Source organism: Salvia splendens, chromosome 4, assembly GCF_004379255.2.
Source record: "Salvia splendens isolate huo1 chromosome 4, SspV2, whole genome shotgun sequence".
Taxonomy (NCBI): domain Eukaryota; kingdom Viridiplantae; phylum Streptophyta; class Magnoliopsida; order Lamiales; family Lamiaceae; genus Salvia; species Salvia splendens.
This window is the reverse complement of record NC_056035.1, coordinates 41,315,888-41,336,359: the sequence shown is the minus strand read 5'-3', so window position 1 is coordinate 41,336,359 and position 20,472 is coordinate 41,315,888. Positions and strand designations below refer to the sequence as shown.

The 20,472-nt window shown below is 39.6% G+C and overlaps 1 protein-coding gene and 1 non-coding gene across 2 annotated transcripts; one reads left to right on the top strand and one right to left on the bottom strand.

Annotated features, from left to right (window-relative positions):
• Positions 1-7,495, top strand: LOC121800153 (synaptotagmin-5-like). The gene is made up of 14 exons (XM_042199742.1): positions 1-338; positions 1,510-1,584; positions 1,679-1,786; positions 2,669-2,701; positions 2,790-2,879; positions 3,058-3,183; positions 3,735-3,878; positions 4,618-5,031; positions 5,194-5,328; positions 5,677-5,895; positions 6,066-6,341; positions 6,435-6,569; positions 6,757-7,062; positions 7,141-7,495. The coding sequence occupies exons 1-14, from the start codon at positions 150-152 to the stop codon at positions 7,360-7,362; spliced, it is 2,472 nt and encodes an 823-aa protein (XP_042055676.1). The 5' UTR covers positions 1-149; the 3' UTR covers positions 7,363-7,495.
• Positions 7,496-11,950: 4,455 nt separating this feature from the next.
• On the bottom strand, positions 11,951-12,057 carry LOC121801724. The gene has a single exon (XR_006050660.1). It is a non-coding gene; the product is annotated as a small nucleolar RNA R71 (small nucleolar RNA).
• Positions 12,058-20,472: the final 8,415 nt, after the last annotated feature.

Genomic DNA, 20,472 nt, shown 5'->3' with positions numbered 1-20,472 from the left:
GTTTCCAAACAAGAGCGCTGAATTCTGTATTCTGGATGTGCCCATTTTACCTTTTCCCTCTTTCTAACGGTTTTAATTGAAGAAATCGTTCCTGCTTCTGGGCAACCTACCCTCACGATTCTTCATCTGAGAGTCTTTAATTCTGTCGCATGGGAAGAACGAAGAAGCAATTGTTTGACTTGGAGGGGGCGGTGGAGTCATGGTACAAGTTGGTGGAGCAGCAGCCGCTGCTTCCCTTTCTTGTACCTCTGCTGCTCTTCCTTTGGGCTGTCGAGAAGTGGTTTTTCTCTCTTTCCAATTGGCTACTTCTTGTGTGTGCTGTTTGGGCGACAATTCAGGTACTTATTTGCTGATCGAAGGCTTTATCTTGTTTCATGCGTTTTGAACTCTCTGGCAATTTATATTTTGATGTTTTTGTTGAGTTCATTATAATGTCTTTGTGACTGTAGAAACAGCTGTTGTTGGTCAACTGTATTTAGTCTAGCTTAAATTGATCAGAGGACTTGGATCATCCATTGCATCAAATCTTTGATGTAACAACTCATCGTAAGGGGGAATTGCTGATAGAGAGACTAAATCGTCTTGTAATTAAAAAAGCACCAATTTCAGTTGTTTTGCAGTAGAAACAAGGAAGAGAACGTGAAAATTACGATGGGTAGAAATACAGATATCTTGCTTTTGATCTGTAATTGGTATACGGAAGGGGACCGGTTATATGTTTCTTATTTAGGATCACTCGTATTGAACGTTTCAATTTTTTTCCTAGGAAGGATGGAAATGTATTTTGTTGCTATTCTCAAGACAGGACCACTTGAACTTTGATGCAAGTTTGATGGTGGGCAGAATTTAAACTGTTCCTATATCTGTAACATGATGGGTTGAAAAGGATGAACTTCTCATGCATATGTACGTGCTATGCTCTTCTCGAGATCAAATGCAAATGATATGTCTACCAAGAAGATATCACTGCAATTACAGTGCAGGAGTGTGTTGCTGTTCAATGTTTTATGCCTGACTGAATATACATCTCCTTCAAATTCATTATCATAATGTTTGTGGCTACGCTCTTAACATTTTTGTACGTGGTCACGGTCACAGATATTATCAACTGCTTACATGCTCTTTGCGGTGATCACATCTGGTATTGGTGTGAGATACCTGTGATATTTCTAAATTTCACGTGCAAATTACAAATGAAAATCCGGCTGAAGTTGTATTTATTGATGATGCCAAACAAGCCAGTCTAACCATAATTTGGAAACAACTATAAAGAATGGAGGATATTTTGTAACTAATATTAATCCAATGATGCCTTAATTGGATGGTAGATTGTTAAACTTTGATCACATATCGCCATATAGTATCTGATTATGGGTAGTTAGACATAGATAGTGCTCTGTCGAACAAAGCAGAAAATGGCACCTGATGTATTGGTTAAATTTCCTAGAAGGTTTACAATGGTTGCGTTGTTGTCTAGTTGATTAACCCATACCTTTTGTTTCCCCACAGTACGGAAGGTATCAGCAGCGAAACATTGTGGACGACTTGAATAAGAAATGGATGCAAGTGACACTAAATACTTCAGTATGTACTCACTTTATTTTCTAGGATCGCTTTTGTTTTGATTGCTCATTTCGTTCATTATTTATAAAAATGACTGTTCTTCGTATATGAACAGCCTGTCACACCTTTAGAACACTGCGAATGGCTGAACAAGCTATTAATGGAAGTTTGGCTGAACTACATAAACCCAAAGCTTTCTTCACGATTTGCTTCTATAATCGAGGTAACTATTCTGATCTCTATATTTTTTGTTCTTCAACATTTCCATTCCTATACTTGTAAATATAGAGAAAAGAAAATGTAAAGACTAAAGAGAAATCGTGAATGATTGCTTGGTTTTTTAACTACTGATTATTTGCTTATCAGTCTATTATTGCAGTTCCTGAAATAGGTCTTTTAATAAATACATACATTGTGTGGATTGTGATACATATTCAATTATTCATATAAAAATTGTTTATACATGATATAAATATTTTGTATTATTTGATTTTATGCTTGCTCTGGTTTCAAACAATGAAAGTGTTTGTCGAGTTTTACATGTGAAATCATAAAACTAAATGCATCTTTTACTCCAGCGTTTAAAATCATTGCAGAGAAATAGTTGTTATTTGCATAAAAAAACTATCTCACACATACTAAACTCATAACCTGTGATCCGCAAACGTTAATTCATAATTATCATGGCATTTTCTGTACATATATTACTCCCTCCGTCCCATAAAATTATGCGCAATTGAAATGGCACGAGAATTAATGCACAATTGGCAAAGTAAGAGAGAAGAAGAAAGGGTAGTTAAGGTAGTGTAGTGGATAGTGAGACCCGCATTATTATTAGTGTTTAATGAGTTGTAATGGTGGGCCATAGTGGTATATGGGAAATGAGTTTAGGACAACTTTCCATAAATGGAAATATCCATATTTTTATGGGACGGACGGAAATGGAAAGTGCACATGTTATGGGGCGGAGGGAGTATTGGAGTAATATATATATAGAACTCGTTGTCCTCTCCAAATTATATTAATGAACCTACTCATCGTCATGCATAGAGAAGAGTTGTTACTGTTACAGATGTATTGCTTATTAACTTATAAATAATTACAGAGGCGCTTGAAGCATAGGAAATCAAGGCTAATTGTAAGTCCTAATTCTCTATTTTGATCATGTGACGAAATCATTTCCGATCATGTCAGTATTAATACTACGAAACATTACTTATGTTTAGGAAAGGATAGAGTTACAAGGATTTTCTCTTGGCTCTCGTCCTCCTTTACTTGGGCTGCAGGGAGCCTGTTGGGCAACATCAGGTGATCAGGTTTGACATATTTACTCATTAAATGCAAATCTTCTATCAAGCATTTTTGACCGGTAGTTCATTGAACTCCTCAAATATGTTAGCGTAGTCTTATGAACTGATCTTCCTAATCCAGTTTCTTCTCTCTCTTTCCCTATCTTTATTGCTCATGTAAACCTTATATTTTTGCATGACGCAGCGAATCTTGCGATGTAGTTTTGACTGGGACTCAGATGACGTAAATATACTGTTGTCGGCTAAGTTGGCTATGCCTTTAATGGGGACAGCCCGAATTATTGTAAACAGCATCCACGTCAAGGGCAATGTACGCATCAATCTTGCTCTCTTGTTTCTCTTTTCCTTTTGTTCTTGGATCTGTTCTTGTTTGTGATTATGATCATCAGATTTATTTCTCATAGTATTTATTTTAAAGGATGTTTATCACAATACTTTCTGCTTTGTTCTGCTCTTAATTTTTGTCCCTATACTATGAAGAACCTATAGAGAACAACTGGATGGGGACCTTATACTCGCAATTGCAAGGCTGGTCGAGTTAGGAACTTCTTTCAATTTGTTCTCGTAAAAGCTATGCGTTTTTTTGTTAAACGCTGGGTGATGTTTAGATGGAGTGGTTTATCAACTAATTCTCTCCATTACCAATTTCGTGTTTGGTAGCATATCACTAGTATGTCGTCAGAGATTGAAGGGAAGGGGAAACTGATGTAATTAATTGCCTGAACTTTATAATGATTTCAATTTTCAGTAACTGTTGTGAATAAATCCGACAATACTAAGGGTCTATATTTTACTGTCATACTTCCTATTTGGTAAAAAACTTTGTCCCCTGAAAAATATTACATCATTTGCATTGTGCAGCTTCTTTTCATGCCAATATTAGAAGGAAAAGCGATAGCATATTCCTTTGTATCGACTCCTGAGGTCAGACTTGGCGTCGCTTTCGGAAGTGGTGGAAGCCAGTCTCTACCCGCAACTGAGCTTCCGGGTGTTTCTTCATGGTTGGTATGTATTATGGTTTTCACCAATGTTGTCTATGATGAAATGTCTTGAAACTCGAGACCCATTATGAGATAGCAGAGCTAATAGAGATGATAGGATCTTCTATGAATTTTAACACGTAACTAATGGTTCTGTTAATGAAATACACTGAAAGTTTGAAACTCGAGACTGTCACCAATGAGAGAGCAGAGCTGGAAAAGATGTGAGATTCGTCTAAAATTTTAACAATTAGCATGAAACTATCTCATTGTAGAATTCCTCGATTAGTAGAATAATATAGTGTCTAACTAGTATGGGTCATGGATCAGCACCAAAACGATCTTTGGTGCCGGTGGTTGTTTTCTTGCCAGTATGATAAAAAAACAAAAAAAGGGTTCAGTTTCTTTTTTGAACAGTTATGGCAACTTGCTGAATCTGATTTAAATTCACATCTCAATTAATGCTCCGTTATATTTCTGTTCATGTTTCTAAAATTACTAGAAGGCAGATGTATGTATCAAACACTTTTCCGTTCACGTCTTGATTAGTGAGCCTTTAGTTTCCCTTCTATGTTTCCAGAAATACTGGAAGACACACAATGTCGCTGAAACGTTATTATTATTAAATTAATTATTCTCAGAGTTGGTAATAGGATGCAGATTTTATTTAGAGCTGAATGCTGTTACCAGTTATCACAAGAATTCGTGCCTGTCCTATTTTATCTTTAGCACATATTCAATGAGCAACATATACTGTTATGCAGGTCAAACTTGCAACTGAAACACTGAATAAGAGGATGGTTGAACCACGCCGTCAGTGTCTTGCTTTGCCACCTGAAGATTTGCACAAGAAAGCTGTTGGTGGTATATTATATGTAACAGTGCTCTCTGCTAGCAAGCTTTCTGGTCATAACTTGAAGAGCAATGGTTCCTCGAAGCAATTCAACTTTGCAAATCCAGATGCAGTCCCCAGTGACAACAAAGAGCTTCAGACATTTGTAGAGATAGAACTCGAGGAGCTCACCAGGAAAACAGATTGTAGAGCGGGATCTTCTCCTAAATGGGACTCGACATTTAACCTAATCCTGCATGAAAACGCAGGAGTTCTTAAATTTCATCTCTATCAACGCACCCCTGGAAGTATAAAGTACGACTATCTTACTTGCTGTGAAGTTAAGGTATGTTTATCTCTAATTCTTGTTTCATGAATGTAAACATTGAAGTATTATTAGTTGGTTTAAATTTTCGAATTGCTTGATCACTTAATATTTTCTCAAGTATGCTTAGTTTTGGGTTCTTAGCCTTTTGAGAACATTATACAAACCTTTCCGACAATGCAGATTAGGTATGTTCAAGATGATTCAACCATATTTTGGGCCATCGGAGATAATAACAGTGTGATTGCGAAACATGCTGACGTTTGTGGGAAAGAAATTGAGATGACAATTCCATTTGAGGGGGGTAATCTGGGAGAGGTACTTTCTCAACTTTTAATGAACTGATAGTTCATAAATTTTTTTGAGGAACATGGATTTTTTTTGTCAGTTTTTCCGCCTCGTTTAGATGCTTTATCATCTCATCCGTTTGTGGGACTGATGTTTAGAATATAACGTTTGGTGACAAGGCTTGTTCATGACGTATGAATAAGTTTTACAGTTACATCTGAAAAATAAGATGAAAATAGAATGTTTCACAGCTAAAATTTTTCCAATCCAATCTTGCTTGTGTTATCCAACAATTGTGTTACTGACTCAATATTCATCGTTAATGATAATTAGCAGATGACTGAAGAGTAACTATATTCTATGGAAACTGTCTTGCAGCTCACCGTGAGGCTTGTACTAAAAGAGTGGCTGTTTTCTGATGGTTCACATAGCTCGACTAATTTAAATGCAAGCTCTCGTCATTCACTCGGTAGCTCATCGAACTATTTTTCCACAACCGGGAGGAAAATTTGTATTACTGTGGTTGAGGGCAAGGATCTCCTTGTAAAGGACAAAATCGGGAAATCTGACCCCTACGTCAAACTGCAGTATGGCAAGGTACGTAGTGCCTCTTAGTGTGTTGCTGCAGCCATGTAACACGCTGTCTTCGTTCTAAGTTCTTGTTTTAATATTATATATAGAGTGATAGCAGAACACAACTATAGATGTAATCCTCTATTAAATTCTTCTTGCGTCTTGAACGAGCCTCGTACATGTGTCTTCTCTAGGCTGTCCAAAGAACGAAACCCGTCCCACATTCTTCGAATCCTACTTGGAATCAGAGATTTGAATTTGACGAAATAGGAGGTGGGGAATACTTGAAGGTAAAATGCTTGCTTGAGGAAACACTTGGCGATGAGAGCCTTGGCAGTGCACGCGTGAATTTGGAAGGGCTCGTGGAAGGTTCTATAAGGGATGTGTACATTCCCCTCGAAAAAGTCAATTCTGGAGAGCTGCGGCTTCAGATAGAAGCGATAAAAGTTGATGATGGTGAAATTTCAAGGGTATGCTTAAATAGGTTAAAGTTAATAGTCACGAATTTTGTTTAGTTCAGATTTGATGAAGCATCTTGTCTTATTTTCTTTTGGTAATGTCAGGGTTTACATACTCGTACAAATGGTTGGATAGAGCTCGTTCTCATTGAAGCGAGAGATCTCGTTGCTGCTGATCTCCGAGGAACGAGTGATCCTTATGTAAGGATACACTATGGCAACTTGAAGAAAAGTACTAAGGTTAGACGATGGTTGATGCATTAGAAATTTCAACTGTTATTCCTAAGATTTTACATCTTGTCCATCTCCAACGCCCCCTTAGCCGGTAGTCTACACTCACCAGAAATTCATCTTATGCATTATATGAATATGATCATCAACGACGGACTTTCTCCATTTCTTACCATACTGTGCCATGTCTTTGCAGGTAATGTACAAAACACTGAGCCCAAAATGGCACCAAACTCTAGAATTCCCCGATGATGGAAGTCCGCTCACGCTGCATGTGAAAGATCACAACACCTTGTTACCGACATCCAGCATAGGCGACTGCGTGGTTGAGTATCAGATGCTAGCCCCCAATCAGATGGCTGAAAAATGGATACCTCTGCAGGGAGTGAAGCGTGGTGAGATCCACATCCAAGTCACGAGAAAAGTTCCCGAGCTCGAGAAGAGATCGAGCGTGGATTCCGAGTCATCCCCCACCAAAGTTCGCCACGAAATCTTGAACCGGGTGAGAACAGATACCAGCTCTCTAGCATCTCTTGTGATAGAACACTTGACTGAAAAATGATTTCTTGGCTTCGTGTAGATCAAGGAGACAATGATCAAGCTACGATCGCAGGTCGACATCGAGGACTCCGAGGCGGTTTCGGAATCACTGAGTGAGCTCGAAAGCCTGCACGAGAGCCAAGAGGAGTACCTGTTTCGACTGGAAACAGAGCAAATAATGCTAATTGATAAAATAAATGAGCTTGGGCAGGAAATCTTCAACTCGTCTCCTTCCCTGCTTAGGACTTCTACCATTCCGTGAACAAGATTTCATGGGATTTTCCTCGTACAAATTTGTCTCAAAAAGTGATTGAATCTTTCAATTAGACTTGTGCAACTGAATCATGTTGAATACATTATTACATACCACCTCTAATAGTATTATATTTTTTCTACATGTGTAAGTATTGTTACAGGGATGTTTTTTTTTCTGAAAGTAACTACAGGGATGTTAAACGAGTTGACCTGAATAAATCGAACAAAAAAAGGACGATTGTGGCCGGAATTTTTTAGCCCAAAAAAAGTTCAGCCCAGTTGGCCCGAATTGGAAATAATCGAGGATGGTCCGAGACTTATTGTGTTGGTCCGATTGACGTACCTATCTATTATAATGACATTCTTACATTATTTTCTACTTCTGTAACGATAATATGGATTTACAATAAGCAAGAATGTATTCAAAGGTGTGCAATTGAGCATGTGTATGGAAATGAAAAATAAAATAAATATTGTATTTTTATAAGATGACAGTTAGATGCATTTTTTTTGGGTACAAGATTTAGTAAATTTATGTGTTAAAGGTTAAAGTGGAGAGAGTAAAGTAAGAGAGAGAATAAAATAAGAGAGGAAGAGATAATAAAGTAATGAGAGAAGATAAAGTTTTTGCAAAAAAAGTAAATGACTCAACTACTTTGGGACAATAAAAAAGAAATACGACTCAACTATCTTGGGACAGACAATTCCTAAAAAGACTAAATCCGGCTCCTTTTCAATTGTAAAGGACGGAATGATTCAAAAGATAATATTATGCACCGAAATCGTAAAATCATCATATGTTTAGAAAAAAATGACCTTTAGTCCATAAAATATTGCATTTGTAGTGCGGTTAATTGCATTAAAAAATTGAAATATTCACCTCTCATGAAATTTAAATTAAGATATTATATTCAAATATTCAATCAGTAAAAAATGCATTATCGTAAATCTTTGCTATTAAAAGGTTAGAAATGATTTTCCATTTTTTGTAAGAACCAAATGTTATTACTATTTGCGTACATATGTGAAAATCTGTCATATCAATTTTATTCAAGTTTTGATAAGCAATAAACTTGTTCTAAAATAAGTCAATGTTGATTCATGCATTTAATATTATGTGACTTCTGTCATATAAAAATATAACAACCTTAATCATATAATATTAATATTAATTAGCATGTGCAGCTGAAGCTGGTGGACCAATAATAGCAAACTTTAATTACAATTTGCATGTGAAATGCGTCGGTGAGTAATTAATTAAACTCAATTTTGGAGGGTTCCATTTCTGCAACATACTCAAAATTAAAGTAGAATTTTATGATGCATGCAAAAAAAATTCTCATTTTCTTGTTGACTAAATCAAATTAAATACACCATATTCCCATACTACATTGTTGTGCTAGTAAAACTTGAATTTGAGTGTTTCTCTGCCATTTTTTCAAACTGCTATTATTAGCTCACATTTTCCATGGAGTGCATTTGGACTATATCGATATCAAATATCTTATAATATTATTACACTAGATTTTATATTGAATATGAAACTTATGGTTCCATCAGGCACGTCTAGATATAATTAAGGCTTATATATCCTTGAATCAATAATTATGACATATTTCCATAGTACTAAAAAAAAAGTGCAATATCATATCAATAGTGAATCCAGAAATCATAACTCATGAGATCCGACATAACAAAGAAAGTCATCGCTGACCATGTAATTGGTAATGGACAGTAAATTAAGAATGGAAGTGAGCTCTATACATCTCGAAGGGTTGAGATTCAATGCGGTAACTCCAAAGACCGAATTTAACGAGGACGGAAATTAAGATGAGTATTTGACATCTTGTTACGAAGATGTATTTTTTTTCCCTCTTTTTTATACACTAGTTTTAAGTTATTTATATGAATCATTGTCTCTCACCATATAAATAAATTAACATGTATAATTACAATTGTGTTACTATGAGTGGATGTGAAGATTGAAGAGTTGGCACTTATTTTTCAAGAATGTGAATAATTAGATGCTCATATCCAAATCTTTCCAAACATAATAGTCCACACATTAAAATTGCAGAAAACTGGCCTACAACTAATGGTCCAATAAAACCCTAAAATCTCTATAACGAAAATGACAAAACAAAGTTGATTGGAGTAAATTTGTACATACGTACACATGGTGCATCAAACATTTTCCAACATCAATCATAACGCCTCAAAAAATAACAATAATTAAACATTTTGTGTGTGTTTGTCTGATGGTCAATTTGGGAGATTAGAAGCAAAGATGTTTCGAGCCCAAGTGGGAGTTGGAGAATGAAAGATTTATGGGTTATCTAATTAGTATTTGGAATTGGATGAGAGGATGGAAATGGGGCACTATAGTGAAGGTAATATTCGTAGGGCGAATGATGCGAAGCATATTTCTTATATTTTTCCCCCTAAACTACACACTTTCCATGTACTTGTCACTCATCAAAGTGTATTTGTAGGGAAGTTTAGGAGAGTGAAAGCTGGAAGTTCGCAGGTGAAATGGGCAAAGCATGAGAACGCCCGGTCGGGCGATTCTGAGCTTCAAAACGCCCGGTCGGGCGTTACGCATAAGGATTCCAGAAAGTTCGCCCGGTCGGGCGATTAGTGACGACACAAAACGCCCGGTCGGGCGTTTCACCGCGATACCCCTAGAAGCCTTTCGCCCGGTCGGGCGTTTCTTTCGTTAAATTCGCCCGGTCGGGCGTATTTGCCGGGTAACTTCTAAATGGCAGTTATTTCAGAAAAGGAGGGGATAAGTTAGAGGAAAGAAGAGGAGAAAGGGGACGAATTTTACAGAGAAAAAAGACAGAACGGAGAAGAAGGAAGAAGAGAAGAGAAGGAGGAAAATCTACCCGACACTCCGACGATTCGACTCCACCATCCAATTCTACTCCGAAAGAGCATGCCTTCTACGGTTTTAATCAGTGAATTTATCATGTATCAAGGCTAGGCTCATTTGTTGCTCCAAGTTGTGAATTAGACTCGTTAGAATGCTTCTACACTTTTGAACTCATGTTTGATATCATTGATTGTGTTTAATGCGTAATTCTATTACTCTAGAGGCATCTTTTGTGATAGATATCTAATCCTTGTTTATTGTCTCTTTAACATGGACATGGATGGATTAATCAATTGTTATGCTATCAAATTAAAATTGTTCAGAGGATAATTTGATAGTGGATTAGGTAAGCTCGTATAGTAGATGATGTTAGATTCCCGCGCTTCCGCAGGAGTTGAATGCCTTCGAAAATTAATTCATGGAACAAGTGTTCAGCTGACTGTGAATTATACGTCGCAAACATGTTCAGTGCAAGCGATTAGGTTGATAAGTTAATCCCAAATTTGTGTGTGATAAATGTGTAGAATGATTCGAGTCTAAGGAGCAACTTGGAGTGACCTGTTCTTCTCGTGTTTAAAATCCTTGCGTAGTTAGTTTGTTAACTTAGTGTCATTAATCATCAAAACCAAAAATCGAACCTTTTTATGCTTTGTTTAGCGTTGAGTTTTAATAATCATTCCCTTCCCTGTGGATCGACACCTAAAATACTACACACGAAGCTGTATTCTTGCAGTTAGTGATAATATTTGGGTAATTAAATTGAACTTGCGTGCGAAATTGATTTGTTTTACAAACCAGTATTATCCACACCAAGTTTTGGCGCCGTTGCCGGGGAAGGCAATCGATTATTTAGCTTATAGTTTTTGTTTGTTTTTATTTTGTTTGATTTTTCTTTTTGAGTTTTATAGGTACATTGTTCGTGTTCTACGGTGTGATAGCCATCTACCACGTCCGGACTTGAAGACGAAGGAGTGTATTATTTTAGGTAATTTTTACCTAACTCTTAGTTTAGTTTTAGGTAGTTTTGTTTGCACACTAGCACACACGTTTTATAGGACTTACCCCGAAGTTGTCGAGAGGTCTCGCTTTCGGTAATTAGGAAATATTTTATGCTTGTGCTTGGTGTATTTTCTGTTGTGTAGGTATTAAAAAAATAAAAATAAAAAAGTGAATGCACACGCGATCACAGGGTACACCACCGTTTGGGTTGCTCTGTTATCAAAGAAGAAGAGTTAGAGGATCGCCTACTGAAATCTTCCCGGACTATCCGAGTCCAATCAGAGGCAACTTGTTCAGCGAGCCGAGTACAGAAAGAGATTCAGAATCAGAAAGTGAGATGGCAGATAACAATGAGATACCACCACCTGTTGTGAGGTTTGGCGATACACTGAGATCGGGAATTGAGTACCCCGGAGAGTTTGCTTATGCGAACAACAACATCAACATTCCACCTCACTATATTAGTTTGGTGAATGGGGGGAATCTTTTCCATGGACGGGATGATGAGGACCCGGTGAGCCACCTCAATGCCTTCTACGAGTTGACGAACTCTCACAGACCCCCGAATGTGGAACACAATCTAATCAAGAGGGTCTTATTCCCATTCTCTCTGAGGGAGAAAGCAAGAGCTTGGTATGACTCTATCCCGGGCTACAACATAGCAACGTTCCAAGAGTTGAAGACGTTGTTCCTCTTGGAATACAATTCTCCTATGAAGATTGAGAAGTTGAGAGAGGAGATCACCTCTTTCCGACAAAAGTATGACGAGTCCTTCGCGGAAGCATGGAAGAGATTCACGGAATTGATAAGGAAATGCCCAAGTCACGGACTAGCTCCGGGGCATGACCTTTTGAAATTCTACAAGGGACTCAACAGTGAAGGCACGGGATTGGTGACTGCAGGTTCGAATGGGAACCTAGATGATCTAACTCACGATGAGGTGAGGGCTTTGTTTCAAAGGCTGGCCAACAATCAACGGAATTGGCACAATCCAAGGCGAGGGGCTGATAGAGCGGGAGATACATTTGGTGCTACCAAGGATGCGGAAAGAGTGACCGCAATTGAGGCTCAACTGGCGGACATTAGCACTCAAATGTCGTCGATGACAAAGGCAGTTAAATCTCTTCAACTGACTCCTCAACCCCAAGCTGTGACGGTGATGAGATGTGGGTTGTGCCAAGGCGGGCATCATACTGATCAGTGCCCAAGTCTTCAAGGACCACCTGTGGAAGATGTGAACTATATTGGCAACAATCGCCAAGGGTTCAATCAAGGCAACCAATACAACAATCAGCAAAATTGGAGACCTCAACAAACGGGATGGAATCAGGCTGGTCCTAGCAACAACTCGGGAAATCAATGGAGGAACAACACTCAACCGCCGGGTTATGAGAAGAAGCCAACCGTCGAGGATCAGTTGGGGCAGATTCTCTCTTTCATGACTAAGAGTCAAAAGGAGAACGAAAATTTCAAGGAAAGGACGGTGGAAAAGTTTGGGCAGATGGATGCGACAATGAGGAATCTTGAGACGCAGATAGGGCAGCTTGCCACGGCATCACACACGAGGATTCCTAACACCATCCCGAGCAATACCGTACCTAATCCGAGAGGCAATGAACAGTGTAATGCAGTGGTCTTGAGAAGTGGTCGTGAGTTGGATTCGACACCATCAATGGACGGCCAAGGTACTTCCGGCATCTCACACGCAGGGGCGGATGAGATGTTAGGCTTGCATTCCTCGCACGCAGGGGCGGACGAGGCATGTAAGGGAAGTCCCGCGTTGGTGCAGGGTGCCCAACATGGTCAAGAACAGGCTGCATCCGGCAGCAAGGAAAATGGTGTAGAAGCCGAGTTAAGTGAGAAGTTTTTGGCAGAAAAGAAGGGAAAGCAGAAAGTAGAGATGGGATCAAATGGACAGTTGATGACAAGTCCGGCATTAGACCCGAAAAGCAAGTTCAACTTCCCTGATCACATTCCTCCTCCACCATATCCACCGAAGAGGAAGAAGAGAGCTCCAAAGGAGAAAAGCTTCGAGTGGATGATGAACGTGATTCGAAAAGTGAATGTGGATGTATCGTTGGTGGACCTCTTCACTAATTTCCCCAAGTTCTCCAAGTTCTTTAAGGACATGATGGCAAACAAGGAGAAACTTCAAGACGAGGGAATAGTGGCATTGAGCATGAATTGCTCACAATTGATTTCGGGAATGATGCCCATGAAGAAGAGGGATCCGGGAAGTTGTGTGATTCCTTGTGAGATAGGCAACACAATTTTCACCAAATGTCTATTGGATCAAGGATCGGGGATCTCACTGATGGCATTGAAAACAGCACGTGCCATTGGACTGGAGAACAGAATGGAGCCCATCGACATTGCTCTACAACTGGCTGATCATTCCATTGTGAAGCCCACTGGAATAGTAGAGGATGTCTTAGTCAAGGTAGACAAGTTCGTCATCCCCGTTGATTTCATAGTATTGGATATGCCGGAGGACAAAGAGGTGCCAATTCTGTTTGGCAGACCGTTTCTTGCCACAGGGGACGTGTTGCTAGGAGCAAAGGACAACTCGGTCACGTTTAGAATTAATGGTGAGCAAGTGACCATTAATGTGGAGAAAGCGATGAAGCATCCTAGTGATGCAAAAGCGTGCTTTAGAGTTGATGTCCTCGACAAGTGTATCTTTGACAAGATGCGTTGCTCGGCAAGTATAGAAGGAAGCGTTTATGATAAGGGGAGCTTGGAAAGAGACTTTGGTTCGACAATTAAAGTTGATTTTGATTTTGATGAAAGTGAGGATGCTCAAATTGATCAACCAAGTCTAGAGAATGAATGTGTGGTGGATACTTTCGTGGCGGATGTGCAGCCCTCAATTGAAGTACCACCAAAGCTAGAATTGAAGCCACTCCCGACAAATCTGAAATACGCATTCCTTGGTGAGGATGAATCTTTACCGGTTGTGATATCGGCGATGTTGAATGATGAAGAGGAATTGAAGTTGATAGAGCTACTGAAGTCACACAAGAAAGCTCTAGGTTGGTCCATTGCCGACATCAAAGGAATTAGCCCCGCAATATGCATGCATAAAATCTTGATGGAAGATGGAGCTAAGCCGGTAAGAGAGAGACAAAGGAGGTTGAACCCACTTATGCAGGAAGTGGTTGAAAAAGAAGTGAAGAAATTGCTGAAATATGGGATGATCTATCCCATTTCCGATAGTGAGTGGGTTAGCCCGGTACAATGTGTACCAAAGAAAGGGGGAATAACCGTGACCGTCAATGAGAAGAATGAGGTTTTGGCAACTCGATTGGTGAACTCATGGAGAGTTTGCATGGATTATAGAAAGTTGAATACGGCGACGAGAAAAGATCACTTCCCGTTGCCATTTCTGGATCAGTTGCTCGATAGGATTGCGGGTTATTCCCATTATTGCTTTCTAGATGGATATTCGGGGTACAATCAGATTGCAATTGCCCCGGAAGATCAAGAAAAGACGACATTCACATGTCCTATTGGAACTTATGCCTTCCGTCGGATGCCTTTTGGTTTGTGTAATGCACCGGCTACATTCCAACGTTGCATGATGGCAATTTTTTCTGATATGAATGAAGACATCATGGAGATCTTCATGGATGATTTCTCCGTCTTTGGATCCTCATTTGACTTTTGCTTAGAAAACTTGAGACGGGTCCTACAAAGATGTGAAGAATCAAATCTCGTGCTCAATTGGGAAAAGTGTCAGTTCATGGTCAAGGAAGGCATAGTGTTGGGACACAAGGTGTCAGAGTTGGGGTTGGAGATGGATAAGGCGAAGATTGATGTGATCTCAAAGTTACCTCCCCCAACGAATGTGAAGGGCATCCGTAGTTTCCTTGGACATGCGGGATTCTACCGACGTTTTATAAAGGATTTTTCAAAGATTGCAAAGCCACTTTGCAACTTGCTTGAAAAGGATGCCAAGTTCGTCTTTGATGGGAAATGCCTTGAGGCATTTGAATTGCTGAAGAAAAAGCTAGTCGAAGCTCCTATTATTATCACACCCGACTGGTCAAAGCCGTTTGAGCTGATGTGTGATGCTTCGGACTATGCTGTGGGGGCCGTTCTAGGCCAAAGGAGAGACAAGGTTCTACACGCTGTCTACTATGCTAGCAAAGTACTCAACGAAGCTCAACTGAATTACACCACGACAGAGAAGGAAATGCTAGCAGTAGTGTATGCTTTTGAGAAGTTTCGTGCTTACTTACTTGGCACGAAGGTGGTAGTGTTTACGGATCATTCGGCTATCAAGTACTTGATGAACAAGAAAGATGCAAAGCCTCGGTTGGTGAGGTGGATCCTTTTACTACAAGAGTTTGATGTGGAAATCAAAGACAAAAAGGGGACCGAGAATTTGGTAGCCGATCATCTGTCTAGATTAGAGGGATTGGAAGAGACGGAAGATGAAAGAAAGAAAAGGATAAATGAGAAATTTCCCGACGAGCAAGTGTTGCAAGTGGAGGCTCGGGAAACATATGTGCCGTGGTTTGCCAATTTGGCAAACTACCTTGTCACGGGCATTATACCAGAAGGGTTGTCATCTAACCAAAAGAAGAAGTTTTTGAGTGACACCCGCACATATGTTTGGGAAGATCCGTTTCTCTTCCGGATTTGTAGTGATGGAGTGATTCGAAGGTGCGTTGGAGAGCATGAGCACCTTCAAATTTTGTCTGCATGCCATGATTCGTTGTATGGCGGCCACTTTGGAGCACGACGAACTGCTTTTAAAGTGCTTCAGTCCGGATTCTTTTGGCCATCGATCTTCAAGGATGCAAAAGCCTATGTAGAACGATGTGACAGTTGCCAAAGAGCCGGCAATATCTCGTGGAGGAATGAAATGCCGATGAATAATATTCACGAGGTAGAACTTTTCGATGTTTGGGGAATAGACTTCATGGGACCGTTTCCCAAGTCTAATGGGCAGCAATACATTCTCGTTGCTGTCGACTACGTATCTAAGTGGGTAGAGGCAGTGGCCTCGGCAACCAATGATGCCAAAGTGGTGTTGAAATTTATCAAGAATCACATCTTTAACCGCTTTGGGACACCACGAGCCATTATCAGTGATGGAGGAACTCATTTTTGCAACAAATTGTTTGAAAACCTCCTAGGAAAGTATGGTGTCCAACACAAGGTTGCTACCCCTTATCATCCCCAAACAAGTGGTCAAGTTGAAGTCTCCAATCGTGAGATTAAGCGGGTGCTTGAGAAAGTTGTAAGGCCGTCTCGGAAGGATTGGGCTCAAAAGCTAGATGATGCTTTGTGGGCCTATCGAACGGCGTATAAGACCCCGATTGGAACTTCACCATACAAATTGGTATTTGGGAAGGCTTGCCATTTGCCGGTAGAGCTTGAGCATAAAGCTTTTTGGGCTTTGCAAAAGCTTAATTTGGATTATGATGCTGCAGCCGAGAAGAGGATGTGCGATATGAATGAGATGGATGAGTTTAGGCTTCATGCATATGAGAGCGTTGATCTCTACAAAGAGCGTGCTAAGAGGGTACATGATGCAGCCATTAAGCCTCGTCAATTCCATGAGGGACAACTGGTCCTTTTGTACAACTCTCGGCTTAGACTGTTTCCGGGCAAGCTCAAGTCAAGATGGTGGGGTCCCTATGTGGTGCACAAGGTATACCCCTATGGTGCTGTGGATGTTCGGGATCAGAAGAATGGTAGCATTTGGAAGGTGAATGGCCAACGCTTGAAGGCCTATGTTGGAGTTGAAAGTGGCACGGAGACAGAAGAGGTGGTCACACTAGAGAATCCGAAAGTGTAGACCAAAGATGAAGAAGGTCGAGCCAACGACTGTAAACAAAGGCGCTGATTGGGAGGCAACCCAAGTTTTTATCTTTCTTTTATCTTTTGGTTTCATATGTTGGAGGTTTTGTTTGCTCAATTCTTTCCTCCAACATTTATTTTGAATTGAGTGTTTCTTTTTGTAGGTTTTGTTTCTTTTTGTAGGAGCAACATGGAGATGTGATGTATGTTGGAGCTTAGGAGGAAGCAATCCCGCTGAGGATTTTCACACCCACCCGCCCACCCGACTGCACTATGTATTTCATGCCAAGTTTGGGGGAGTCTTCTTTCCCTTTACTTTTTATGTTGTCTTTGCATGCATTGAGGACAATGATGCATTCAAGTTTGGGGGGGTTTGTATGGTTTGGTGCATGTTTGTGGGTGTTTGAAATGATTTGAAATAAAAATGTTGTGAATCTATGTAGTTGACGGATGCATGTTAGATCTTCGGCTTTCTGGTTGGGAAATCTTATTTGATTTTACTTGAACTTTGAAGCCTAGGATGAATGGAATAGGTGCATGAATCTATTTGAAAGAGCATGTTGTGATTACATCCGATTTCTTAAGTTGAGGAGAGTATGAAAATCGCATGACTTGTGGAAATTATTTTGGATTGATTTGCTTTATCGAGTGAAGTGCTTGCGTTCGTTTGTGTTAACGATATGGGAGGACAAGGCACTAGGATGAACTCCATGGCCAAATGATCACATGCCTAGTCCATCAAATGATCCCCTAGAAGCCACCTTGAGCTTAATTTCTTATTCTTTGTGTAAACACTTAGCCAAACACTTAGCCACTGAAATAAGCCTAATTTTAGCCTCATCGAAAGACCTTGCTACTATTTGGGTGCTAAATACTAGTTTGAGCTTGGTGGTTGAATGTTGAGTGTTGGGTGGTGTATTGCAAAAGTGTAGACATTTCTAGACTTGATAGAAGGTGAAAAGAATGAAGTTCTAAGAGAAAAAAAAACAAGAAAAAGAAAAAGACGACCTCCAAATTCACAAAAGTCGAGGTCTTTACAAAAAAAAAAAAAAAAAAAAAAATAAGTTGATGAAATAAAGATAGAGCTTCTATGTTTGTTTGTGTAATCTCGTCTGGAATAGATCTCAAGTTTGGGGGAGTGTGGGTTTGGTTGTAATTTTGTGTTGTTCGATCTTTGGAAGGATGTTGTAGGAGGGAAGATTTTGGCACTCAAATGTGTAGCCTTTGAGCTCACCATCCATACTATCCTACCTCGTCCCTAGCCCCATTACAACCTTGAACGAAGACCTTGGACCTTATCGTTGATGCTTGTGGATGTTGTGTCAATAGCTTGGTAGAGTTGAAAAAGTTCGATTTGAAATCCGTGAGTCTATGTGATTAGTAATGTTTGATGAGTTGATGATGACGGTTTGAGTTGTTTGATCATATGCTTGGACTTACTTTGAAGTGTACCTTGACTTGAAGTTCTAGGGGGATGAGTGCTTGTTCTTGAGAGTGGGAAATCTCGGTTGGAAATGTTGGGGGTTTAAATTTTGTCACTCACGTCCCTATATGATTCTTTGTGATGAAAATCTTTGCGGGTTAGATTTGGTTGAGTCTTGGTGCTGAAAATGTATCTTGCTCGGGGCGAGCAAGAGCTTAAGTTTGGGGGTATTTGATGCGAAGCATATTTCTTATATTTTTCCCCCTAAACTACACACTTTCCATGTACTTGTCACTCATCAAAGTGTATTTGTAGGGAAGTTTAGGAGAGTGAAAGCTGGAAGTTCGCAGGTGAAATGGGCAAAGCATGAGAACGCCCGGTCGGGCGATTCTGAGCTTCAAAACGCCCGGTCGGGCGTTACGCATACGGATTCCAGAAAGTTCGCCCGGTCGGGCGATTAGTGACGACACAAAACGCCCGGTCGGGCGTTTCACCGCGATACCCCTAGAAGCCTTTCGCCCGGTCGGGCGTTTCTTTCGTTAAATTCGCCCGGTCGGGCGTATTTGCCGGGTAACTTCTAAATGGCAGTTATTTCAGAAAAGGAGGGGATAAGTTAGAGGAAAGAAGAGGAGAAAGGGGACGAATTTTACAGAGAAAAAAAGACAGAACGGAGAAGAAGGAAGAAGAGAAGAGAAGGAGGAAAATCTACCCGACACTCCGACGATTCGACTCCACCATCCAATTCTACTCCGAAAGAGCATGCCTTCTACGGTTTTAATCAGTGAATTTATCATGTATCAAGGCTAGGCTCATTTGTTGCTCCAAGTTGTGAATTAGACTCGTTAGAATGCTTCTACACTTTTGAACTCATGTTTGATATCATTGATTGTGTTTAATGCGTAATTCTATTACTCTAGAGGCATCTTTTGTGATAGATATCTAATCCTTGTTTATTGTCTCTTTAACATGGACATGGATGGATTAATCAATTGTTATGCTATCAAATTAAAATTGTTCAGAGGATAATTTGATAGTGGATTAGGTAAGCTCGTATAGTAGATGATGTTAGATTCCCGCGCTTCCGCAGGAGTTGAATGCCTTCGAAAATTAATTCATGGAACAAGTGTTCAGCTGACTGTGAATTATACGTCGCAAACATGTTCAGTGCAAGCGATTAGGTTGATAAGTTAATCCCAAATTTGTGTGTGATAAATGTGTAGAATGATTCGAGTCTAAGGAGCAACTTGGAGTGACCTGTTCTTCTCGTGTTTAAAATCCTTGCGTAGTTAGTTTGTTAACTTAGTGTCATTAATCATCAAAACCAAAAATCGAACCTTTTTATGCTTTGTTTAGCGTTGAGTTTTAATAATCATTCCCTTCCCTGTGGATCGACACCTAAAATACTACACACGAAGCTGTATTCTTGCAGTTAGTGATAATATTTGGGTAATTAAATTGAACTTGCGTGCGAAATTGATTTGTTTTACAAACCAGTATTATCCACACCAGCGAATTATGATGAGTTAGGGATGAATAAATAAATAATGCCCATTTTAAATGGTCTTGTGTGTATCCATTACCTGGATGAACTTGATGCAGTAGACGATGCTTTTATTTATATATCAAGGAAAATGCTACTCCATTTATTTGAGATCAATCAGCTTAATCAAAAGCTCACGATCGATAGTGGAAGACGTTCTTTGATATTTGTTGGAGAAATAAAAAATAACCATGATCTACAACAAGCCGAGGGTACCCAGGCAAATTAAAAACAAAAAAATAAGATTAAAAAAAAGGGAAAAATCAACAAATAATCTAAAAAGGTAAAAAAAGAATACAGAAGGTAGGAGTAGGAGTAAAATTGTTAGTTTGTTACAGCTTAGGCTTTGTTTAATTATTATTGTTGATGCATGATTACGTATGGAACAGCGATTATCATGATTACCACCATTCTTGAATTGTAGTAGTAGCCCTCATCATCAATCTTAAAGCCTCCACATTGAATTAAAATT